Below are 25,925 nucleotides of genomic sequence, written 5' to 3'. Positions count from 1 at the left end.
AGTTGAGGAGTTACTGAGGTCTGGGAATAAAAGGACATAAACCCTAAGAGGGAGTCCCAGTGTCCCCACGAAGAGCCAGGACAATGAGTAACGAGAAGAAATCCTGTTTGTTGGGGTCGGGATCTGAATTGGCTGTTATGATTAGTGGGGAGGCATTGAATCCTCTCAGCCGGTGCCTTCAGTGTCTGCAGCTCGCAGACATGTGGTCCACGTGGGCGATGTGAGGCTTTTGTTGTATGCCGGGATGAGTGTCTGGCACTCGGCATTCTTAAAAACCCGTGGCATTCTGTCTCTGCAGCTGGCAATGAGCTGCACTTGGCACATGAAGGGCTCAGTAGAGATGTTCTGTCTTCACCTGAGCGGGGACAGGTGCCTCTGCGATGGGAACACGTCTCCAGGTGACCTCTGAAAGCCCTGGTGAAGGAGACATACCGGGGCCCCCAGAGGCTGCTGACCCTCCCTTGGAAAGGAATCAAGAGAGATTTAAATATAGGTGTGATTCTCTTCCTTTGCTGCAGTCCCATCAGGTTCTGGTCTGCAAAGATGTGAGTTATCAAAATAAGGCACCCACAACCAATAAGCATTTCCCAAAGTACATCTCTTTGGCCCCTGTCACTGTCCCAAGGCTGCATGCTCTACAACCACAAGTACATTTAGAATCCTTGGACCTACAAAATTCTGCCCTATAATGTTGGCAGTCTCACTCAGAAAATGTGAGGTTTTTTTTAAAAAGGAGTAGTTTTTTTTTTTTAATCAAAAATCGCCATAGTAACATGGCGCCATTCATATGAAAATATGGTTTCTAGCTATTACCAGCGATCTTTCTTACGTGCAAACATACATTGCTTCACATGCCCAGCAAATAAAGTGAAATATTTAGCAACAGAAAGACGTCCTCACCTTTACCCATGGGCTGGGTCTGATCTCCCATTGCCTTAACTTGGAAGCCGGATACTGGCTAGAAGCAGGAACTGAGTCAGCACTGGAGTCCAGGGGAGGTCCCAAGAGCGGAATCCTCATCTCACCCCTTTCCACCCACGGTTTCAGTAAGAAAGTGCTAAAACCTGGGAGCTCAGCTAGCAGGTGAGGGCCAGCAGCCAGGTAGGAGTAGGTCCTGGGCAGAAGCACGAGGCTCCCCTGACTGTCTCCTTGTCCAGGTTCAATGACTAAGCAGTGCTGGCCAGGGGGATGCTGTGGCATAAGCTGATTTTTAAAAGCACACAGATGGACTGGGATGCTATTTAAAACACCATTTGTAAGAAATCTGCTTTTGGAAATACCTTAGCACTGCACATTTTGATAGAACGCCGTCCTGGCTTTATCCCTGCTATTCAATTTTGCAGGGAAGATATTCCTGAGAACTGAATTAAGCTTTCTAGTCTTCAGGCTGATCCTTTTCAATGTTCCTGTGTCGAATACAGCCTCAGCTTCTTCTGCATCCTCTTCCTGCCTTTGGCAGAATGTCTCTCCCCAGGAAACCAATGGGTAACGTGGAGGTCTTGTTTGTGTTTCTGTGCTAGAGGATCAGTTTTGCCCGCAAAAGAGGAAGTGGGGCAGAGGAAAAGCCTCTCTCTTTCCATTAGAAAGACATCCTCCTGATACTTAAAATGAGGAAAGAAAATGGAAAGCCTACCAATTAGTCTCCAGCTCCACTGCACTGTGCATGTGGTGGGAAGCCAAGAGGCCTTCGGGGTCCTTCTCCTCTGCAAAGGATGCTCTCCGCAGCCTCTTTGTTAACAGGTCTCCCCCAGATAGCTGTGTTTAATGTGCAGCTCCCTGGGCTGCTGAGGTCGAAAATAGTTGAGTGAACCATGCCAAATAGATTTGTCAAGTCCGCCGCAGTTTGATTTGGTGCCATGACAAGAAGGCAGGGGGAAGGAGGGGACTGGGGGGCAGTGAGGCTGTAGGCAGGAGCCCATCCATGCTGGTCTTACCACCGAGTTTCTTTTTGTGGTTTCTGGATGCTGGGCACAGTGCCAAGCTCTCTGGCGTTACGTGGTGGGCTTGAAAGTGAAATTCAGACAGCAGGACTTAAGGGAAAGGCAGAACAGAGGAAGTGGCAGCAACTTGCTGGGCTCTAGAGTGCAGGGAAAGAACTGGAAAACATCTTCCCAGTGCCTAGGACTTAGAGAGCGTGTTGTGACATTTGGGGCACAAATTTGGAAACTCGGTCTCAATTCCCTGATCACTGTCAACATCAATGGAGCATATCAGAGACCAGGGAACTGGAGAATCCAGAGAAAAACAAGATTAATGGGCTTTCAAGGTGGTGGGGGATGGTTTGTGCTACATCATGGCAATTCTTGCCCAGACTGGGCAAGGCAAGGTCTAGAGCTGTGAGTGCCTTTCCTCTTACTACCAGGAGGTGTAGAAGACCGAAGAACTCTTTTCCAGCCTCTCCAGTCAGCGAGCAGCCTCTTCCTCGTCTTTTTATGGTCAACAAGTATTCATGAGGGTCCCGTGAAAAGCTTGGTCGATGTTGCTAGTGGTTTATTAGAATCTTCCTGGCAAAAAACACAGCCTGCTTATGCAGACCACATGCATGACACATCCCCCAGTCCTCACCCGCTTTCACATGCCATAAATATGGAACCCATGGTTTTTATATAGGCGTGGCCTCCTTGTGCATATTTATGGTGCAACCACAAAACAGAGAGCTCCTCCTCCCATTAGAGCCCATAACCAGCTCATGTGCTCCCTCAGATTATACAAATGACTTCACATGCGACCCTTCAGAAACCACAGCAGAAACCAATGCCTTTTGGTTTTTCCAGCTGTGTGAGTAGCATCCCAGAGGTAGACATGGTGCTATCAAAACAGTATTGAGAAGTTCCCTGTGCTTGGGGACAAGTGTGTGTAGGAATATGCATACACACCAAGTAACTAACGTGCTCGGAGAACAATGGGAACAGCTTAACTGGCCCCAGTCCTTGGTCACGATCCTTCCCTCCTCTGAGATTCTGATCCTGTAAGTCTGTAACCAAGTGGCAGTCTATGCCTGAGGAATGGAGACATGACTGTTGTTGGGACAGTGGGACAAAGACTGTTGCCAGCTTTCATGTCCCTTGCTGGGATAGTTTTTGGATACCTTCCCCTTATTTATGGTGTTGCAGGGTAGTGTTTTTTCTAGTTGAAAAAAAATCACAAAAAAAAAATCGGTGTTTAGTTGTTCTAAACACCAATGGCCAGGTTGAGGATAGAAAGGATGAGTAAAATCAGCCTTGGGACCATGACGGTGCAGAATTACCCAGTAAGTGGAGGCATACTCGGAGATCACATTAATGGAAGGACAAACGCTAAGAGGCTCTACAAGGCCTCAGGCACAGACTTAGCTGCTTCAGAATTCAGAATGATGTTTCACAGGTGGAATTGCAACTCCCCAGAGTCTAAGCAACTTGCCCCAGGGATAGGGGGATGTCCGAGTCCCTAGGAGAGGCTCCTGGTCACCAGGCTCAGACACAGATGCAGATGTTCTAGACAGCCTGTCCTAGGCCTTGCTTCTTGCCTTCCAACCACAGGGAAAGTGGCTTCCTTGGGAGGCCTAGAGGTGTGCAGAGCCTGGAGTCCCTGTTTATTAACAGAGTCTAAAGGAGGACAGTGCAGTTCAGGGTTCAAGGCTAAGCATTGTGCTGGGAACTCGGACTCCATCACAGGAGCCTGAGGATGGAGAGTTCAAAGAAGCGGCTGTTTATTTGCTTTGGCTTTATCCCTTCAAAACAAGAGCCCCTACTTCCCAACGCCCCCACCCTGTATTTATTTTCTTAATTAAAACAAATCGTTTTGTAAAGCTGAGCCTTGGAAGGAAAGAGTAGCATCAGAAAGCCACCTCGCCAACCCCTCCCTGGCAATGTGTTGGAAGCACAGGACATCTGCTGTCAATCTCCTGGGACAATGGTGTGCACAGCCTTGGAGAGTCCCTTCTCAGCTCTGTCTTCATGTTCCCAGCGGAGCACTGCAGCTTGCTATCAGAGGAGCACCTGGCCGTCTGCAGAGGGAAGGTGCTCCTCAGATGCAATCAAGGGTTAAAGCACAAAGCTCTCCTTGAGCAGGGAAGCAAGTTGTCAATTTAAAAAGTAACAGGTCCCTAAGGGACACACAGTCACACAGACACACACACACACACACACACACACGCACACGCACACACACACACACAACACACACACACACACACACACACACACACACACACACATATATATATATATATATATATATATATAAAATCTTTTAAAACACAGACCCCTGACCTGGAAGGGACAGAAGGAAGTCATCCAGGCCTTGCACATGAGCAGATAAATGTCCCCTCGCCACTTCATTTTTTTATTGAGGATGTAATTATTTCTCCAATTAATATTTTGAAGATTTTTTTTAAAAAAATCTTCATGAATTCTTGTCGTGATTCACTCCTTTTGTGGTTTGTCATTTTGTTATTTTTGTTGTTGTTGTATAAAGATTAGAATGTGATTCAGACCTCGAGCTAGGATAGGGCATCAGTGTCCAGAGCCGTGGATGCGAGTGCATGATCTAAATACGGTTTTATGCGCTCTGAAGAGGGCAGGTGCCCTTTCCAAGTTCAAGTCTCCCATTTTGTGTGTCTCCCTCCGATTGGACTGAGAGGAGTCCAGTGTGCTGGGTAATTCAGTTTGTCCCTTATCCATTTGTCGTGGGATGAGCTCAGACCTTTAGCCTCTCCACTTAGGAAGCTCGAGGGAAAATTTCATTATACATGTGCTTGAGCCGTTCTATGTCAGGCTGCTGTTAGCCAGCTTTACTGGGTCTCCGGGGCGGTGAACCATCTCAGAGCTGAGGCCAGCCTCCCTGGCGCTGCCAACCTTGGTGCTGGATTCTCTGTGCTCCTAGGCCAAGACTGTGCACAGAGATTCTGGGAAAGAAAGGGACACAGACAGAACATTGGTGTGGCTGCCTTTAAAAAAAAATAGTCCATAGACACTGGCATCAGGAAGCCTCTCCTGCCCTGACGAAGCATCTGCATTTGTCTCTCCCTGCATCTTCCGTGAATGGTGTGTATGACTCCTTTCCAGCCTGTTCCTCAAGCCACTCCTCCAGCCTGGGTCCCCAAGTGTCCTCCTCTCCTCTCTTCCCTGATGCTTTCCTGTTTCAAGTCCTGAAACCCTAATCCTGTTAGCAGGCTGTGTTCCAGGGCTCAGTGTCTCCATGGAGTAACATAATCCTGCATTAAATGGAGAGCCCCCCCCCCCCAAAGGCACACACAGATGGGGTGTACACAACCCACCCCCAAAAGAAGCAGTTGATGACAAAAACAGCCTTACAGTTGGGAGGAGGAGGGCAGAGGTCATCACAGGCACAAATGAGCATTTGGTTATTAAGGAGTTCCTTTGCCCCTCCCCTTCCCCTCCCTTAGGATGGATGGATGGATAGATAGATAGATAGATAGATAGATAGATAGATAGATAGATAGATAGTCAGACAGACAGATCTGCAAACACACACAGACACAGATAAGCGCGTGTGCACGCACGCGCGCGCACACACACACACACACACACACACACACACAGACATCCCTTTTGACTCTATCTCACTAAGTTCCCACATACACTAGGACAAGCTGGAAAGGAATCATATACAGCATTCATGGAAGATACAGGGAGGGATGAATGCAGATTGCTTTAACATTTTTGTTATGGCCTTTAAGAAAAAAAAAATTTAAGGGGGAGAAATGTTAAGACTGATTTACAAACAGAACAGGAAACAACAGAGCCCATTCCCTCAGCATAATTTTCCCCTCGTGCCAGGGCCCCTCCCTCCACCTTGCCTGATTGGTACAGCAAATTAATTAAATGGGATGCCGTTCATTGATTAACCATTTATTTTTATGGGCAGATGTGATGGCTGGTTTAGAAAGAAAATGTGAGACAACACAACAGGGGTGGGGGTGTGCCTGTTCCCACCTCAGGATAAGTTACTGCCGTTCTGAAGTGACTGTGGCTTCCTCGTTTCCCCTCCCCCCTTCTTCTTCTGCCTGCCCTGCTCTCCTCCAGTGTCTGCACCAAACAGAATGAAACAGAGAGCTTGGGATGCAGTGAAACATTTATTAATGGGGAGAAATGATTTTGAAGAAGGAAATCCTCTGCATAAATTCTACCTCAGGGCTCGAGCATGGAATCACCTTTGAGAACTGTTTCTGCTTTCTTTGCAGTCCCTGAAGCTGAGAGAGTTCAGGTATTTACAGCCACACAGGAGTAAACACTAGGCTCAGCCACATACAAAGAAGAGACAGACCGTGGAAGCTCTTCCCACGCTGGGCACCACACTCGTATTGGAGGGGGGGTGGCTTGCCATCCTCCTTTAGGAAGCTTGAACTTGGCCTGAATGATGTCCCTGCTCTCAGGTGCTCAACGGCCTTGCCAGAATCTTTTCCTTTGTCCTCGAGGCAGGCAAGATGACCCGTAACACCCATCCCATCCGAGACACAAAGATGCTGCAACAGAGATGAATAGCATGTAGGATGGGGACGTAGAGCAGGCTGCAAAGTTCTTGCCCCGTACTTTTCAAAAAAATCATTGGTGATCCTGTCTTGCTAGAAGGATGGTTTTTGTTTTGTTTTGTTTTTTGTATATAAGTATTTTTTCTTCCGCATTATATTATATTGTTCATAGAATCCAAGCCTGGGGGTCATGAGCCCAGTGAATCTGCGCACTCTTTTCCTGGGGGTGTTAGATAAGAACCGAGCTGTGGCGCTGGATAGATAGCAGCTGATTTACTTGGCCGGTACTTCCCCCTCCCCCAGAGGTGCACATCAGAAATCCATCCATGCTGCTGGGCTTTAGCTTCCGTCCCACTGAAAATAAAGCAGAGGCCTCAAGAATCAATCTGAAAATGCTGGATTGTGTTCAGAATTCAGTGAGGCACCAAACGGATTACCAAGCCACTTTGTGCCCTGAACTGTTTTTTGGACCTGGTTTGCACAGAGCACTTCAAGAGAGCTTTTTAGTCAACATAGCTCCTTCTAAAAAAACACACATATATGTATTGGATTGACAACCTCCAGGAAGGTAGAGTCAGCTGGAGCACACTCCTGGTTGTCCTTTGGGTAATAGCTGTAGTAGTCTTTTTTTTTTTTTCGTTTAAAATGAATAAAATGTATATCCCCCTTCAACTTGTAGCCTTTAAACGGTTGTTAAAATTCTATCAGTGTGCTTGTATGTTCCTATCAGGGTATAAGATACATGAGCAATCTATACCATTTCAAATGCCTCAGTGCCAAGGTTTGGCTTTGACAGTTTTGAGCATAGGCAGGAACTAGGAGTGAGTAGTCTCCTAAGCCTGAACTCTTTCAATTGTTCAAAGGCCCATTTACCATTTGTGACTTGGTTCCTTCTCCAACATTTGGCCTGGGCATTGTGCAGGCACTGGAGAAGGCCACAGGGCTGGTAGGTTATAGTATCTACCTGCAAGCATCTAATGACTTTACCTTCCTAAAGGAGAAATTAAAGTATCTAAGGTTATCGATCTGCCTATAGTGATTTAGGGAGTCGGCAGAGAATAGGGAATAAAACCAATTTCCTGGCACCATTTCCCAGGCACACCACCCATTTTACTTTCCAATGCCTAGACTGGAAGCCAAGAATCCATCTTAGGGGATTTGATCAGAAAACATATGACGGGTGATTCTAAAACCACAGAAGCATTGAGAAAGTCATAAAGATGTATAATATATGATAGCATTTACCAGCTATAAATAGGGGGGATGCAGGGAGAAAAATAGAGACCTTGTAAATCCATTGGGTCAGGAGAAATAGAAACTGCTTAATATTTCATTAAAAATGGATTTTCATAAATTGTACTTTGATATCTTTGGGCCAAAGGCAGTGCATAAGGACTAAGGCGTCGTTATTCATTACTCTTGGTTATTAATAATTTGAACTGTTATTGAACCAACACATCAACAAGGTATATCCTGCCTGTGAATGGAGTAGTCGCCATGTGTTCTGGGCACTATTTGTATTGAATTAAATATCCAGGGCAATTGCCCACAAAAGCACTTAGGTCGTAAGGAACAATGGGTCATTCAAGTGCCCCTTTACAAAGTGGATATTCTGAGAGGAGTTCAAACCATGCAGACTCTTGTGGAGAAAGGCTTAGAGTCTGCTGGCCAATGAGGACCTAGCAAACCAACTCACACAGAGCCTCCACTTAACAGTGAAGGACATTGTGGCCCCGAGGGAGACAGAGATATTTGCCTACCTTATGAGCTAATTAGCAGCGGAGCCTGGCTCCAGGCTCCTGATTACGTGACAGGGTTTGTTTCATTCTCTTTGCCACACTCAGAGTGTAAGGAGTGCAGAAATTTTCAGAAAACTGATGCTTCCTCTGTGGAGTCTGGACACAGGGCAGGCAGAGATGCAAGGTCGAAAGCCAAAAAAAGTGAGCAGGAAGAAAGTAAACTTGAAATTGTGAAGAATAATTGGAACTCAAATTCAAGGGGGGTATTGTTTGCTTCCAGACATTGGGAAAGAGAGAGCAAAATTGAACAGCAGAGTAGAACTCCATGTGAGACACACCGATCAGTCATGCACCTGTCTCTCGTCCTGACTGAATCTACTGGAGGTGGAGTTTGAGGGCCTTCACCCAAAGCTCATGGTCACATGCATTCACGGGAAGATCAACCTCTTTTGGCGGGTGCATCTGAGTGTGTGCACTCCAGGGCCCACATGCAGCACATTTCTGCCTACACTGCCCACCTCTTAGGATATTGCAGCTATTCAATCATTTTTCTAAGAAGGGAGAGTCAAGAGTTAGGCACAGAGGTATGTGCCTGCAATCCCAGCACTCAAGAAGCTAAGGCAGGAGGATCTCAAGTTCAAACTTGACTCAACTACATCATGAATTCCAGGCCAACTTGAGCTACAAAGTAAGACCCTGTACCAGGAAAGGCAGAAGGAAAAGGAGAAAAACAAAACAAAGGTTTCCTGGAATTTTGTGCCAAGGCTGAGAAATCAGGGGGTTCAGATAAGATAAAATTAGATATCAAAAATGCAGAAAACATGCTATTTTTCTAAATGGCCCCAGCATGGTGTGCAGGTGGGTTGAGGGTTAGCAGCTGAGTGCAGGTTCAAATCCTTTCAGCTCTCCAGTTACATATTTATGTGCCAACCAGAGCCACCTCCAATGGGAACTGCTTCGTATCTCCTGATGAAGGCCACACACAGTCACCATCACCGTCCATTGGGAACATCCAGAGGCGGCCCCCACTGCTCGCAGCACCCGTCTGAAGTCAGCAAAGCGTTTCATTTGCTGCTCCCTTGCCAAAACAAAACAAAAAGTCTCTGTTGCATGCTAAACTCTAGAAGAACTGAGTCGTCTCTTTTCCTTGGACTCAGTTCCTCCAGCCCTTTCCTCAGTGTGATAGAATCACTGTCAACATGAAGGAAGAAATGCCACTAGTAAAGCCAGGTCTTTCCTAGATCTGATTGTCCACACAATGATGAGGATCTGCAAGGGTCAGGGGGCTCTCCCCACAGGCCTTCTGCCAGGTGCTGGCTCTGGCCTGTCTCCCTCCAGGTCCTCTCTCTTCCTAACCTAGTCTCTTCACTCCCTGTCTGCAGTCACTGTAGAGGCAGCAGCGGGATCAAGCCTGGGCACGAGGAGTGGTCCTTCTCCCTGTTAGAAAAGCTGCAGAAGGAGACATCAATTGCCTTAGGATCCAGCATAGCAGAGCGACCTAAGGAGAAGAGGGAACAGCGAGGAGGGTGGTTGAATAGGATTCTCCCAGGTTTGGTGGGTTTCATCTTGTGGGTTTAGCACAATGGACTGAAGACATCCTTCTTGTTGTTACTGCTGCATTGGTTTGTTTTTGTTTTCTCTGTAGAACAAGCTGCTCACCTAACTTCATTTACGGAGGGAGGGTGTGATGACTCCTGCCCTTTACTCTTCCCATCTGCGGGGGATTCTTAACTGCCTCTATCTTTTGACCTTAGCAAATAGAAAATTTGGGGGGTTCAGGGTTGCCAAATAGTGGTAGGGTTCACAGCTTATAGAGTGCATTGTTGATTGCCTATGAGCTTGCGTGGTACTCTGCTGTTCCCAAAACCACTCTATAGTGGGATTGTAAACTCATCATGGAGTCATATCCCTGGTCTGTGACTTTACTTCTGTTCAAACCATGATGGGATACGTGAGCATCATGACCCTAGCCACCAGGCGGCATGCTGAGCTAAGGGTTAACGAAGGACCCGTAGATTTGAACATCACAGATCCACACAGCAGTTCCTTTGTAAGTCTGGTACCCAGTCATTGTGCTGAAAGTGTCTGGCTTCACAGATGTTCAGATATACTAGTTTTCCATCTCTCTTTTCCCCCAACCTGTCTGTGGCCTAAACCCAGCATACTGGTCCATGAAGATTGTCCGTGAGTAAATACACAAGGTCCTATGGTTATTAGATGTACAGCAAACATGATTTAGAAATGACAGTCAGCTGCTTGGTTTTTTCCATCCGCCCTTACCCAGGGAAACTAAACACATATTCTTGCTCTGGTTACTTATTTTTAATGAAGAACATACAGCTACATGAGGCCCATATGGCAGTTATTGATTTGGGCCATCTGGTAAACCAGGGCTTGTGCCTACCATGTTAGGTCAGAAGCTACTCCAAAAAGCCTTTCCTCCCATAAGAGAGGCCCCGGTCAGCTGGGGACAGGGATGGATTTCATTACTGGCTGGGGGCTACACTGAGAGGAAGCAGAGCACAATCTTAAGAGGCTGTCTGCAACCCTGACCCTACAATAAAGAGCAGAGAGAACCAAGAAAAGTGTTGACTGACATGGGGTACAGGCTAGAGGACACCTCTCACCCGCTCGCTCACTCAGAATGGGGAAGTGTCTAAGGAACTAACGAAAACAACAGTGAAGGGCTGTGCAGCTAGAAACTGCCTGTAAGTAGCCCCGAGTGCCTGCTATGTGAGGAAGAGGGCGTGTCAAGTTCAAGCCAATGTGTGAGGTCTGCTGGCCCTGACAGATGACACGTCCACCTCCTTAGTAATGATTGTGCTTTCCCCCTTCTCTTTATTAGCTTCTGAAGTGTTTTCTTTTTCAAATCTCCTTCCTCTGTTTGCTCTCAGCCCAGAAGCAAAATATCCCTTCCTTCCAAAACTTTGTTTTCTAGTTAGAGCAAGATGAGAAACTAATTTTTTTCCCCACAGTGATTCTAAAACACCCCACACAGCAAAGCCACTGGGGATGTTTATGCCTACAGTACTCTCCTGCCCCCTTCTTGGTGACTGCTTAAGGTTTCACTTCGTAAACAAGGATTTCAGTGACACTGCTTTGTGCCTTCCTTTGCAGATATTCCAAGCTAACAGCGATGCGACAGAGGTGGTGCTGAACAAGCTCCACACGCCGCTGCTGACTCGGTTCGTCAGGATCCGCCCGCAGACCTGGCACTTGGGCATTGCCCTGCGACTGGAGCTCTTTGGCTGCCGGGTCACAGGTGAGGTCAGGGAGCTGCGGTTCTGGTGAGACTCGGGAATCAATCAATTCCGAGGCTTCTCCCCTCCTTCTGAATCTCTAAGGTTGTGTTTATGTGACCATTCCAAAGGAGTGGCTCAAGGGCTACCAGACTTAATCTTTTCTTCCAATATGTTTTTATTAAGACCATGCTTTCTTTGTTGTTGTTTTTTTGTTTTTTGTTTTGTTGTTTTGTTTTTCAAGACAGGGTTTCTTTGTGTAGCCCTTTCTGTCCTGGAACTCACTCTATTGAGCAGGCTGGCCTTGAACTCAGAAATCTGCCTGACTCTGCCTCTCAAGTGCTGGGATTAAAGGCATGTGCCACCACTGCCTGGCTTAAGCCCATGCTTATTTCTACTGGTTAAAAGCTGTTGAGAGCTAATTTGATACCAGATTGCAGTCCACCGTAAGTGTCCTATCTTTTATTATTCTTGTTAGGACCCTGTGGCATAGGTGTTATCATTGTCCTCCCTTTGCACAATTGGAAACTAAGAATCAAAACAACTAAGTCCCCAGTAAGTGATGGTTCCATAGTAACCTAGGTAACTTGAGTTTTAAACAATGCTCTCTGCTGCCTCATGTGCAAACTAAGATCTAGACACGGCTCTATAGATACAATGGGAGTGTGCCAGACCCAGGCCAGTGTGGGCATATGGACAAGTTAGATGGATGAATTAATAGCAAGCAAGATGGTAAATAAATGTAAAATCAGAGAACTATAAAGAAGATCTGGAAACAGAGGGCCTCATGATCCCTGAAGTGTTCTACGGAAGACTTGACATAGCCCTGCAGGTCAAGAAATACTTCAGTAAGGATGAGTTACTGAGGTCAGAGGGCAGACAAACCAGACATTACCTGCTGAAGAGTGATTAGAAGGCATACTCAGCACTGATGACTGCTTGCTTGTTCGCACTATAGCAAAAGAATGGAGAAACACTATATGAGAATTGTATCCGAAGGAATAATGGTGCTCACATGGGCTAAGACCCAAGGCCTGCACAGTGGAAAGCACCAGAGTAGGAGCTGAGGCCTTTGATAGACTGGCACAATGGTATAGTTGTTAGACCATGGTGATTAGACAAGCAATAATAGGAATAATTACAGGTTAGGCATCTCCACTCTGAACTCCGCCTAGAAAGACAAGCTGCTCCTTTCTGACATGGAAGGGTCCTCATTGTCCATGCATCCACCAGCCAACTTCTTCTCACTCCTTCTCTGTCTAAGAGGACGCCATGGAATGACCCTGCTTATGGGTTCTGGTTCAAGCCCGCTGCCTCTGCGCCTTCTCTGTATCTTTCATGCCTTTCTCCTGTGCATTATGGTGTGTGTTTTTCATAATGCCTAAGATGATTATGTTGAAGATATTAGACTCTGAAGGCAATAACTTAGCCCAATCATCTTCCCTACAAAAGGTGATAGAACCAGGACCTGTACCCAGGATACCGCAAGCCCATCTTATAGGCAAAATGATCTTCCACTGTGCTCGCTGTCCTTGAGGGAGTCAGTGGGGATCTGGTGTTGTGGATAAATGTGCCAACAACACACATTCTCAGAGCCCTGGTCAGAGCCATAAATTCAGATGGCTAACAGCCACTGTGTACTTAGGCACTATTCTAAGGTCTGTGCTGAGGTGAGTCCTCACAACGGGTAGGCACTGCTCAGAGCACACTTTTAGATTGTGGGGCTCGATGCACGGAACACTGAAAACACTTGACCAAAACTGTACAGCCAAGTAAGCAGCAGGGTAAACATATAACCAGGCATTCTGAGTCCAAGTTCGGCCTCTGAATCACAGTGCTACACAGCCTCAAAATGCAAAATAAAATGAATAAGCATGTGGCCTGATAGTTGCTTAGTGGGTGGACTCCAGTTAGTAAGTCTCAGCCACGACTTCTAGTATCCTCCTTGTCTCTCCTAGATGCACCCTGCTCCAACATGCTGGGGATGCTCTCCGGTCTCATTGCTGATACCCAGATCTCTGCCTCCTCCACCCGAGAATACCTGTGGAGCCCCAGTGCTGCCCGCCTGGTTAGCAGTCGCTCTGGCTGGTTCCCTCGGAACCCTCAAGCCCAGCCTGGTGAAGAATGGCTTCAGGTAGACTTGGGGACACCCAAGACAGTGAAAGGTGTCATCATCCAGGGAGCCCGTGGAGGAGACAGCATTACTGCCGTGGAAGCCAGGGCGTTCGTACGCAAGTTCAAAGTGTCCTACAGCCTAAATGGCAAGGACTGGGAGTATATCCAGGACCCCAAGACTCAGCAGCCAAAGGTAGGCCATTCCCAGCAAACTACTTCTATTCTAAACAGGTTAAATGGGGTACCTGGAATTGGGGGTACTGATTTCCCATCTAGTAGACATCCAGCAAACCCCATCAGCACAACAAAACAAGTATCAACCAAGACACAATGTTGTATAGGGCCTGGTTGCTTAAGTTAGACTCATTCTTAACCCCCATAATCTTTCTACAAAGTCTAGTCTTTGGTCAGTCATGTTTCAGAGATGACAGAACTCAGGCTTATGTTATATCCAGGGTCACACTGGATATCAGTGCTTGAGCCATGATTCGGAAACCAAACTTTGGACTTCAAAACCCAGATACCTAACCAGTGCTTAGCATGGCCTGCTTATGAAGCCTTCATAGTCTCTTCTGGATAAAGTTTACTTCAAACGGGCCAGACATCCCAAGGGGATGTGGTTGTTGGAGACCAAACTATAGAAACTGGGAGTTACTTCCAAAAATAACTGTTTTTCTGAATGTTACGCTCCTTAGTATTTTCTTAGTCTTGATTGCTCAGATCTTTTCCTGCCTCTCACACTGAGTTTGAAAGAAGAAAGAGAATCTTATGCTGGGATAGAAGTTCAGGCCAGAACAGCCCATCCCCGGCCATGGGAGAAGGGAAGGCTGATCTTCACCCTAGTCTGCAAGGAGTCCCAGATGGGAGAGGACTCCATAGCTCTTCCCTCTTCAGATTCATCTCCTGGCAGGCCAGGCTAGCTGCTCCTCATTTCTAAGTTACCTTTGACTGCAGAAGTGTAGGGTTCTTAACAAGAAAGGACTCCTCCCTATGATAACCAAGGTTTTGCTTTCTGAATGCACAGACAAGGGCTAGGTTGAAGGTTTTATAGTGATATTAACTTCCAGATCACGATTCCAGGGCCTTGGAAAAACTCAGGGTCTGGAAAGCAGAACTTTCCATGAGCAGTGCAGGAACTGAACCACAGGCTTCCCAGCAACAGCTAACCATGACTCTTGGAGAAAGAAATGATCTTGGCCGGTTTCAGAACATGCCCTGCCTAAGGCAGCACCCTTTCTTTTAAGGCTCAGACCCTGAGCACCTGCAATTGGCTGATGCCCAGGCATCCCTAAACAAAACCACCTCAACAACTGTCCTCTCCTTATGTGAGGGACCACACAGTAGCTCTGAATGGGATGCCCACGTAGCCTCAACTTCTGCGAGCAGTTTTACACATTGGTGATCTAGGAAAGTTTTCTTTTGGTGGAATTGCTTCTAATAAATACGGATCTAAAAGACAATCTCAGGCTATTGGTTTGGAACCAAGCGCCCCATTACTATCCTAAAGAAGGAGTAGCCATTTTTATTTCTAACTGTCAGTAAACTGGAAACTATTGGCTATTGTCCCCTTTTGTACTTCTGGGAATTGAATAAGCTGGAAGTTATTCATACATTCAGGCAAGCATACACCAACTATACCCCATCCCATTCAGATACCTTATACACACAGACTCTCAAGCATTAAGAAAAGTAAACACTTCTTTAAAAAACTGAAAAAAATAAGACAAGGAGTCTGAAATGGTAGATACAGCCAACCCTGTCTTCCATTCTGGCCAAGGTCAGCATAAACCTCATTTGGAGCCTAGACCTCCCCTGACAATGCCTACTCTAATGCTTCCTGATTTCCATATCCCAAGGTCCCTCATGGACTTTCCAAATGAACAAAGACCTTGGTTTGAAATAAAACTCACAGAGGGCAATGGCCCCATGAGTCAACCATGAAGCTGCCTTCTGGGTTAGGTGTGGTTGGGGAGAGGCATGTGGGGAAGAACCCCACATGGGGGCTGAACAACCTGTCTCCCTGCAGCTGTTTGAAGGGAACATGCACTATGACACCCCTGACATCCGAAGGTTCGATCCAGTTCCAGCGCAGTATGTGCGGGTGTACCCAGAGAGGTGGTCACCAGCAGGCATTGGGATGAGGCTGGAGGTCCTGGGCTGTGACTGGACAGGTAAGGGGGATTTCCTCTCCATGCCTTTCTTGCTTGATCTTGTGATCTTGGTATCCTAGGAGGGAGACAGAGGCAGTCAGCCCCTGTGCAGCTAGACATCACTGTATACCTGCTGCCTGGTCCTTGCTATATTCTTGGACCACCTCTGAACTTGGAGAAATCTCTCCAGGGAAGCATTTTGTCCTTTGTCAGGGATCACTTCAGTTCTTCAACAGGAGTCTCTCAAAAACAAATCAAAACCACCCACAACCCACCCAAATTCAATTAGACCCCAGCTCTTCAGGCCAGAGGGGGCTGTGGCTGTTGATTTAGGAAAGAAAAAACCCTCTCATGATAATAAAGTAATCCGTTTATGTCTGAATCTGGCCTCCAGATGTCAGAAGCTCAGAGACAGCATTTTCGCTTCAAAGCTACAGCTGTAAAAGGCATCTACTTGCTCAGAGGGGACAACGGTTCAGGGGTGCATCTTCCCAGGCTGCAGCTGTCCTCCTGCTCCTTCCTGACCTACCAAGTAGCAGAGGCCTGGGGCTAGTGTCTCTGTGAATTCTCCCTGTGAGGGTGAGGCCCCAGAGCTCACTTCTAGAAAGACCCCACCCTTCCGAGTCAGGCCCCACCTAGCCTCTGGCCACTGGCCCTGCTTCTTCCTCAGAGCTGGTGCAGACTGTCAAAATTAGCTTTTGGAGGTCACCTGGAGCTCAGGGCCCCACCCAGTGCCAGCAGGAGTCGCCAGCAGGCTGCCCTCTCCTGCCCCTCCCCACTAGGGCCCCAGGTAATCCCATTTTCCTGTCTTCTGTACCTGTCACTGTCGGGATGGCATGAAGGATTAATAAGGGCATGTCAGGGAAGTGCTATGGGCTCCCAGGGAGAAAAGTGTTGCCTGTGTGGGGGCTACACGTGCACAGAGGAATCCTGGGCAGGAATGCTGGCCAGGAATGGGGCCCAAGTTCATCTCTAGGCTTGGAAGTGAAGACACTACCATAGAATATATACTAAGAGAGAGACTCACCCCTGCCCCCCATACATGCTTGCAGGGGTAAGGTTGAGTTCCCCAGTGCCTGAATGTGTGTCAACTGTGCCTCGCCAGTACAAAAAACCCACCTCAGACATAAACTAGATTTATTTACCCACCCCAGACTCTGGGTTTAGATCTATAGAGGATCCAGAAACCTCTAGGCGAGTGGATTCCACGCTTGATCATGTGCTTCAAGTTAAATGGAATCTCTGTTGCAGTCCCTTTCATTGACAATCGAGGACATCCATGGACATATGGAGAAGTTCTTGATCTCCAGAGTGATTGCAGAGCCCAGGACAAATGACTCCATCTTTTACCTGGAAAGTGGGGGTGGCTTCGGTCTATCTCAAAGCCCTGCGGCTTTATACGAATGGCGTGGAATAACGTAGGATGTGTTTAGATTGTCACCCAACACTGGCAGGCAGGTTACAGACAAATGGAACAGAAGGAGGGGGATCCCCACGCAGTGCTCGACCTGTACGCGTCCTGCTCAGATATTTAATAAGCTACGGTAACCCATTACAGTGATTCCATAGTCTACTGATGAGTGTGATACACGGTTCATAAACAAAGCACAGAACTAAGCCCTTTCACAGACTGGGAAACTGAGTCCCAGAAAGGTCATCCAGTGGTCTGAGAGCCAAGTGACATTTCCCTCTGACCCCTTTCCTTCTGTGCCGCACCTCTCCCAGGCTGGCCTTGCGTGATGACCAGCTGGTCAGGCGCTGATGGCCTCTTCCCTCATTGTCCCCTCCAACAGCAACCTGCCCCAAACTGCCCCAGCGACAGCAACAGGTTTCCCATTTCAAAGCCCAGCCCTACTCTTGGAAGATCAGAGCTGGGGTGTGTTTCCCTCTGCCCAGCTCCGAGTCTTTGAAGTCTCTGACATCTGGTTTTAATTTTGGAGGACCACTGCTGTTTGGTGAAACGGTTACCTCGGAGCACCCAGTACAAACAGTGGGCACGGAGGCGGGCTCCTGTTTCCCCGCTTTGCCTCCCACACCCTGCCCACTCGTCACGTGATCAGCCCCTCCCTGCCCCTGGGTTTCACTTCATCTCCTCCCACTAACTGCCCAGCTCTGCCTGAAACTTCCAGTTCTTGGTGCACATTCTTCTAGTTTTTAAAATCACCATCTCTGTCGGCAACCTGCCCTTGGTTCCTTTCTTTTTTATTTTTTTTTTCTTCCCCAAAAAGGATAACCGAAAAACGAATGGGCTGAGCTAAACCGGTCCGGCTAAATAATTTAACCGGCCTGCTTCACCTGTTAGCCAGTTTGTATAGGTTTCGAATGATTACTTCTTGCCTTGCCGCCCATAGTTTGCTTTACAATTGAGTTTGAGATTCGATGACACGGTGACAAATTTGAACTCACAAATTAGGACGCTTCGAGGTTATTTGTTGTTTACTTTGAGCAAAAGGCAGACGTGGCAATGGGCAACAAGAAAGGTTATGCACGTAGTGTTTAATAGCAGAAAGGCGGGAAGTCGACCGTGAAAAAGCTTTTCAGCATATTTACCCATGGCCTCAGCTCCTGGCTTTATTAAATAGTCTCCTGAAAGGTGCCCCACAAAGGCAACGAATCGCATCTAACAGTGCAAAGGAGCGTGCACAAAGGCAGGACGGACTGACGGACGGCGCCCTCACTCCTCTCGGTTCTCCAGGACACCTTGTTGAAGGACACCTCTAGGAGACACTCACCACTCTGTAACACAAAGTTTTCCAGAACCTTTCCCACCCCACCCAGGGCCTGACTCACAACCTCATTCATTCCCCAAATAGTTGATGAATGAGTGAGGACGGGGCAGCATCTATACAAGTGAATGAACGGAAGTGTGAGTCACCTACCTGGCCTAGGTGGGAACTGACAGCCTACAGCGTAGGCTAGGTTTGTTGTGTGTTCCTTATTATTAGCATTGCTTCTGCGCTGTGATCCTTGGAGGTTTTACTAAGGAATGCTAAGCTTCCCTTGCTGGGTGGTGGGGGGAGGGTCTTTTGGGAGAACTAGTGAGAGTAGACTTTCTGCTCTCTGAACCTCTGTCTATTGAATCAAGTCATGATGCGTTGGTGGCGCCTGTGCCCACCACCACTATCTCCACCATGCCCGACTCCTTTGCCTGTAGTCATCACCCCCACAGAATGGTAGCTGTATCCAGTGATGTTTTAATTTGCCATACCGAGGCCAGAAGGTTGGGCCAAACTACTTTCACCTAGCTGAAGTCTCTTTAAATCCATGTCCCCATCTGTCCATCTCCATGAAACACTACACAGTCTGGCCTTAAGGTCTCTCAAGCTGCTGTCTCACTTACAGCTTTGGTGACAAGTGCTTCTGATTATTTTATCCGTAGGTGGGCACCGGGGGCCAGATTGATTCACTTTGAGTCCGAATAAATCCTGTCTAGTATAGTGAAAGGGTGTGTTTTGAGAAAGCTGGACCAGTAAGACTCACCAGCAGCCACTGAAGCCACAGAGCGCTGGGGCCCATTTCCCACGCACGTAACAGAAACAAGCTTCGTAATGCATGGAGAAGTTTCTATTGGCTTTGGTGGGTAACATTCATTTCGATTGTGTGCCCTGCCTGCCGCAGTGCCCTCTGAACAGAATACCCAAATGCAGTTCAGCTCCGCTCCGGGGTCAACATCACCCAAGACCTCATGGTTGCTCCTTCTGTGCTGCCCTTAGAGCCTGCAGGGTGGGTTCGTGTCCACGCCTCTTCTGGTGCAGCTCTAGATCCCTTGCTCCACCAACAGCTCGCAGGCCTGAATTTACGGGTCTGTGTCCATCTTTCCTTTCCTCCTCACAAGGCCACACCTGGAGAGAAGACTTCATTTTGGGGCATCGTCTCCTGCTGGGTGGCAGTGCATTCTTCTGCAGCAATTTTTTTTCTGTTCGCCTTCCCGCAGACTCGAAGCCCACCGTGGAGACACTGGGACCCACCGTAAAGAGTGAAGAGACTACCACCCCATATCCCATGGATGAGGATGCCACTGAGTGTGGGGAAAACTGCAGTTTTGAGGATGGTAAGGACTGGGATGAGAATCGTATTTCGTCTTGGGTGACACGGGTACCACGAACCAGGCAGATGGCCCAGGATCAGGCAAGATCTTCAGATCCCTTGGCTTGGAGGTCCACACGAACTTACAGAAGGATTCAGGGAGGTACAGATGCTCAGTGGCCTGAGGGCAGCCGCTAGAAATTGTAACAACTCGTGTAGCCCAAAGATACAAATCCAGGGTTAAGATGAGGGGCAGAGTCCTCACAATCTTCATTTAGTTAAAGGAAAACCATCCCCAGTCTTAGAATTATTAGAGATGTCAGCCTTTCCTGCTAGAATGTTCCTCTGTGGTATAGTAATAGGAAGACCTGATGTCTTTTGGGGGTTGGTGGGGTTGGGGAAGGGGCATTGTTTGTGATATAGAAGGATGAATCACACTTCCCTGTGTCTTGCTATGACCTCGATTTATGAAAACGTAGGAGGGGTGGTTCTACCAGACTGCATCCCATCTGCAGTGATCACACAGGCAGAGGCAGGGCGTGAGGCCCCTCAGCCAGTCCTTCGGAACCCCAGGGGGGTCCTAGGTTTTGGATCATCTCTTCACATGGAAAATCTGTATCTCCCTCATTTTATCTTCTAAACACATCCAAGTTAGGTAAAGTCTGTAACTGAAAGATCCCAAATATAAGGTCTTTTTTTTTTTTTTTTTAAATTCTTGATCCTACTGTTCAACTCCCCATGTATTAGGACATTGCTAAGAAGCCACAACTTTTTTTTAAAGTTCGACAGCCTTGATTTACAGTAAATTACTGATCATTATTAAATGTTCACTAAACAAAATGAGGGAAGATTTCCAAGGAGACTTGAGAAGGGATGCAGAGATGTAAATAGCTGGTGAGACCACGGAGCCTGCTCCTAGCCAGGAGGCAACATGGGAAACTCCCTGGATGGTATGGATGTCTCCAAAAAATAGCCACTAAGAAGAATGGGAAGGAAGCCAAACATTAATGCTGAAAGTTTTGGGACTGAAAAATGATAATTTAATTCACATGCTTTGGGGTGTATACTTTGGTGTATTGTGCGGGTAGGGGATACTGTTGGTCAGGGTTACTTGAATACAAAATCTTGACATTTTAATGAACTTGTTTTAGTTTCATAATGAGAAGTGGAGAATCTTCCAAGACGTGTCTGAGACAGAGAACTGAAAATGAAACACACAGGGAGTTAATGCATAGCTTTAAGTTCACAGAGTTAGCATGTCAGGAGGCTTGGGGATGGCGAGTCTATCTAAACGGCGATCCAAAGGAAAATTTAAGGATCCTGCTGCAAAATTTCAGAAGTTTATTTTTAATATAATTTTACCGTTTACAGCGGTTTGTTTGATTTGAGGTTTCTTTGATGGTCCCTCCCTTCTCTTTAGGCAAAGATCTCTTTTGTGGAATTTGGTTCCTGAGAGATTGTATGCATATAAACATTACAGGGGAATTATGGTATATTGAATTACTCTGTATTTTCGAATGGAAAAATAGACATGCAGGCACTGCAGAGAGAAGGGCCTGGCGAGTGCTGAAGACTGACTTTCCCAAGCCACAGGTTGATGCTTCCGTGATGGTTTCCATGTGTTTCCTTCGCCTCCAGCTGACTCTGGCTAAGGGTGGGCAAACACTGGTGTTCCCTCTTGGGAAGGGGCACACGAGCAGGGTCCACTGGCAACTGCCTCCTGCTGCTGAGATCAGCAGAACTCTTTCCTCTGAAGCCAAGCTGCCCCCACCCCATGGCGGGCAAGTGGTTTCTACCCAGCCGTTATTGCCTTTAGACATTTTAGCCAGAATTCTGAGCCTTCCCCATAGAGATTCCTCTCTGGGAACCTGGGAAGGGAAGTGAGAAGGCCAAGAACCTCACTTCCTCCCTACTACCAGCTTTGCCAAGGCTTGTCCTCGGTCACTGGCAAGTGTACAAGTTTGGCTTCCCATTTTCTCTTTCCCCAACTCCGTACCACCCCCCACTTAATTCCAAGACTAGTATTACCTCATACTGGGTTTTTAGATCTGAGTGGAACCCCAGGGAAAAAAAAACCTACTTGGTTCCACTTTGGGGCTCAGTTCAGTAAATCTCCAAAAGTAGACATGGTGAGCTATTATGCAGTCACTTTTTAGAGATTTGTGGAGAACATGTTCTTCACCTACCATGGGATCTCAACCAGTATACTCCAGAGTAACTAGGATTACAGGCCCGAGCCGCCAGGCCTAACATATAAAAATACCCATCTTCCTCAGCACTGTGGTGGGCAACTCCAAGGACAGACAGCACCTTTGCCCTCACTCTCAATATGCCAGATTGCCCACCTGGCAATGCCACACTAACCGGCCCTCTGAAATGAAGGGCCGTGTCCCCAAGGGGTGAAGGAGAACAAGCAAGCCAGCCTTGTTTCCCAGGTCACTTTCCTTGCATCGGTCAGAAGTTCCCTGGCATTCAGGTCCCTCTGGGTTTTAATGGGCTGCCCTGTCACTTCTGAGAGCCAGGCTGGCAAGAGATGAGATGACCCTTTTAGGGAGCCAGCCTTCCACCGAGACACTGGGGAGACATTCTTCTCTGGCATTTAGGGAACAGCAATTTTCACATTTGTCTGCTCTCTGAGGTAAAAAGAGGAGGCTGATTAGAGCCTGAAGCCATTTGGTGGCCTCATTTCTAACTGCTTACTATGGGAACCACTGGCAGACTTGGCTTTCATGCCCGGGAAGATGAGACCAAAGCCTGATCCAGAACGTCAGCCATCGCCAAGATGTCTGAAATGCATCAGCAATGGGAAGCCCTTCTTTCTCTGCCTTTCTCAGGTCTTGCCAGCCATTGAAATAGCGCCCCGTGGTTGCTCTCTAGTGCTGTTTCATTTGCCGGCCTTTCAGTTTCTTTTCTTTCCCTTGTAGACAAAGATTTGCAACTTCCTTCCGGATTCAACTGCAACTTTGATTTCCCTGAAGAGCCCTGCGGTTGGATGTACGACCATGCCAAGTGGCTCCGGAGCACCTGGATCAGCAGCGCTAACCCCAACGACAGAACGTTTCCAGGTAAGGCAGCGGAGGTGTCCTATGAGAGATGGAAAGCCAGCTTGCAAGGTTCGGGTCCCAAGTCCCTTGCAAGCTTCAGAATTTCCCACTGAAAGGCAAATTGGTCTGCTCTTTAACTACAAACCACCACAGACATCAGCACACACACTAGCTGGTGTGTAGCTCCTGGCCTGCTGAGAATTTCAGCACAGCCTGCTAGGAAGAAAGAGAAACCAGGATAAGGGGGAAAGAAGAAGCCGTTGGGAGGGCCTTAGGAGATGGAAGGGGTCTGTTAGTGTCCTCCAGTTCCCCTAGCCAGCACTGGCTACTACTGTCACATCGCCTCTTGTCAAGGTAGGTATTGTTTCCAAAGCTGTTCACTGGGAAAACTGCCGGCCTTGATTGTGACTCCCAGTTCTGTGAGTGCCACCTCTTGGAGTCAATCAAGGCAACGGACTGAAATGCTGCCCTATAGAAAGGATAACCCCACAGATGTGATGATGCTGGTAGGTGTGTCTTAGCAAGAGCCAGATCTCAGAAACCCGTCCTGACACTGTAGATTGGCACTGCTTTTGGGCCCTGTGAACAAGGAGAAAGGAGAGGTATCTGCTGGTTCTACAGTGCATGCTTTAACAATTGCCCTCTGGAAATATTTAACAATAGACTTCCCAAGGATTGAATGAAACAAAGTCCCAAACTTGCTTGACAAGGTGTGCCACATTCAATAGTAAAAATATTACTCTCTCCACAGTTTAGCAAGTCACAGACTCTGAGGTGGAGCTGAGACAAGCAGGAGGAGGGCTGGGGGAGTGTTTTTCCATTGTACAGATACAAGGAACATAAATCACTTCCAGAGCAAGGTATACTGAAATAATTAGGAAATGTTGAATTGGAGGTATTTATTATTTTCCTTTTAAAATATAATCGAATATAGCTTTATGTGATTTAATTTTTAATACTGATTATATTTAACTGGCTTGTGAAGTGCCAGAAAATTTAGCAAGTGGCCCTCACAAGCCAGTACACATTGGTCTAAAAACCACTTCCGTTAGCTTTCAATTTCCATACACCTCTTGCCTGGACCTCAGATGGCCATTAATAAGTCTCCGAGAGAAAAGGGGATTTAATTCTGGGAATTTAGCAGACTAATTGTTGATGGTGTGTACTGGGGAAGAGCTAGAAAGTGGAAGGGGGGGGCTTCCCCCTGACTGACTTCTTCAGAGCCACCTTCACCCTAATTGCTGATGGCGCCTCCTCTGGTCCCAGGAGTTAGAGGTGTGACAGGGATAAGCTCTAGAAGGACAAGTGGGGCCACTTTCCTGCCACAGCCACACTTGCTTTCCCAGAGGTCACAGCATCTGCTCTGAAGAAAAACATTTTCATATTTCAAGTGTTTATCTCTTCAGCATTTGAGTGCTGGCTCAGAGAGATTTGTATCTAAGGATCACCGCAGCCCCGGGCACAAGAGAGAGCACTTACCCCAGTCCCAGCTCCTGCCCCTCCCCCTCTCAGTCTCTGCAATAATGCTTAATTAATATAATGAGCCTCCTGCACATTGGGAAAAAAATACTTATTTTTATAACCCAGCCTGGATTTTTCATTTCATTTCCTCTCCTTTGAGACTGGGAGCAATTAATTGGTGGTTTTTCCCCAGCCCCCATCTTTTTCTGAATGTAAGAAAGGTGAATGGGGCATGTATGTGTGTGTGTGTGTGTGTGTGTGTGTATGTGTGTATGTTTGTATGTGCGTGTATGTGTATGTGTGTCTGTGTGTGTGTCTGTGTGGTATGTGTGTGTGTGTGTGTATGTGTGTGTCTGTGTGTGTGTATGTGTGTGTATATGTGTGTGTCTGTGTATGTGTGTCTGTGTGGTATGTCTGTGTGTGTGTATGTGTGTGTCTGTGTGTGTGTATGTGTGTGTATATGTGTGTGTCTGTGTGTGTATGTGTGTGTCTGTGTGTGTGTCTGTGTGTGTCTGTGTGTGTATGTGTGTGTATATGTGTGCATGTATGTATGTATGTGTGTGTCTGTGTGTGTGTATGTGTGTGTCTGTGTGTCTGTGTGTGTGTATGTGTGTCTGTGTGTGTCTGTGTGTGTGTATGTGTGTGTCTGTGTGTGTGTCTGTGTGTCTATGTGTGTGTATATGTGTGTGTCTGTGTATGTGTGTCTGTGTGTGTCTGTGTGTGTGTTTCTGTGTGGTATGTCTGTGTGTGTGTATGTGCATGTCTGTGTGTGTGAGTGAGTGTTACATTCCGTCTGCATGAGAGATAAAGAAGGCTTGGCTTGGCCGAGGCCCTTTACAGGGTTGTACACGTGGACTCTCTGTAGGGTAAGAGGATTTATCATCTATTACCCTGGGTCCTTTCTAATCCTCCGTCTTCCCCTCCATATACTTCTGAAAAGATTTCCTGATGGTGTCTGAGGCTAGACCACAAGGCCACCAGTGAGCTAGTGGCAGTTCTGCTTCTTCTGCCTCCCTTCTGCCCAAGCCTGCCACCCTGTACTTCCACCCTCACCTGAATACCTGATCCCTTGACCCTTGCTACTCACTGGAAATGGTAGCCTTTGTCTTCTTTTCAGCTGATTCATTACACTCTGCAGCGACGAGGTGGGGGGATGCTTTTCAGAACACGCGGAATTCCAACCTCTGGCTGAATCGATGGGCACAGAAAGAAAATTAGGGCCATTAGGAACCGCTGGGTTTAATGTTGTTCCTGCCTCAAGACGCTAGGAAGGGAAATAATTATTTTCCTTTTCCAGAGGAATCACTGAAGTTTGGGAAAGGGACACTTGCAACCTGACTCCAGAAAACAAAATCATAATCTTGTTCTCAGAACCCTTTATCCCTCAGATGATTAAAAATCCCATCTTCTCTGTTTCCCACTGACCTGCTTACAAAATACCAAATCATCTTGCAAGCAGAAGACAGACACCCGTTCTGTTTGGGGTGATCCCTTCTTGTTCTTTTAAAAAAAAAATGGAGCCTCAAGGGAAGCAGTCAGGAGAAAGGAAACAGCTGTTGCTGGGCTGGGGTGGGAAGGGTGCTAATGGGCCCAGAATGGCCTACTCCTGGCCCCAACCCTGAAAGCCACTGTGTCACCCTACTTTAAGCTTCCAAAAAGAGACCAGAGCATTGCTCGCT

At 47.3% G+C, this 25,925-nt stretch overlaps 1 protein-coding gene across 4 annotated transcripts in view; it reads left to right on the top strand.

Annotated features, from left to right (window-relative positions):
* The window catches only part of Nrp2 (neuropilin 2), a 116,376-nt gene that overhangs the window by 46,389 nt on the left and 44,062 nt on the right, over positions 1–25,925 (top strand). For all 4 annotated transcript variants that reach the window (XM_052191950.1, XM_052191949.1, XM_052191951.1 and 1 more), the window contains exons 8-12: positions 11,329–11,473; positions 13,409–13,758; positions 15,592–15,736; positions 19,650–19,766; positions 22,666–22,806. In XM_052191950.1, coding sequence (XP_052047910.1) covers positions 11,329–11,473; positions 13,409–13,758; positions 15,592–15,736; positions 19,650–19,766; positions 22,666–22,806 — 898 coding nt within the window. The remainder of the gene's footprint in view (positions 1–11,328; positions 11,474–13,408; positions 13,759–15,591; positions 15,737–19,649; positions 19,767–22,665; positions 22,807–25,925) is intronic.

Source organism: Apodemus sylvaticus, chromosome 9 (genome assembly GCF_947179515.1).
Source record: "Apodemus sylvaticus chromosome 9, mApoSyl1.1, whole genome shotgun sequence".
In the NCBI taxonomy this organism is placed as follows: Eukaryota; Metazoa; Chordata; class Mammalia; order Rodentia; family Muridae; genus Apodemus; species Apodemus sylvaticus.
This window is presented reverse-complemented; position numbering and strand designations above follow the sequence as displayed.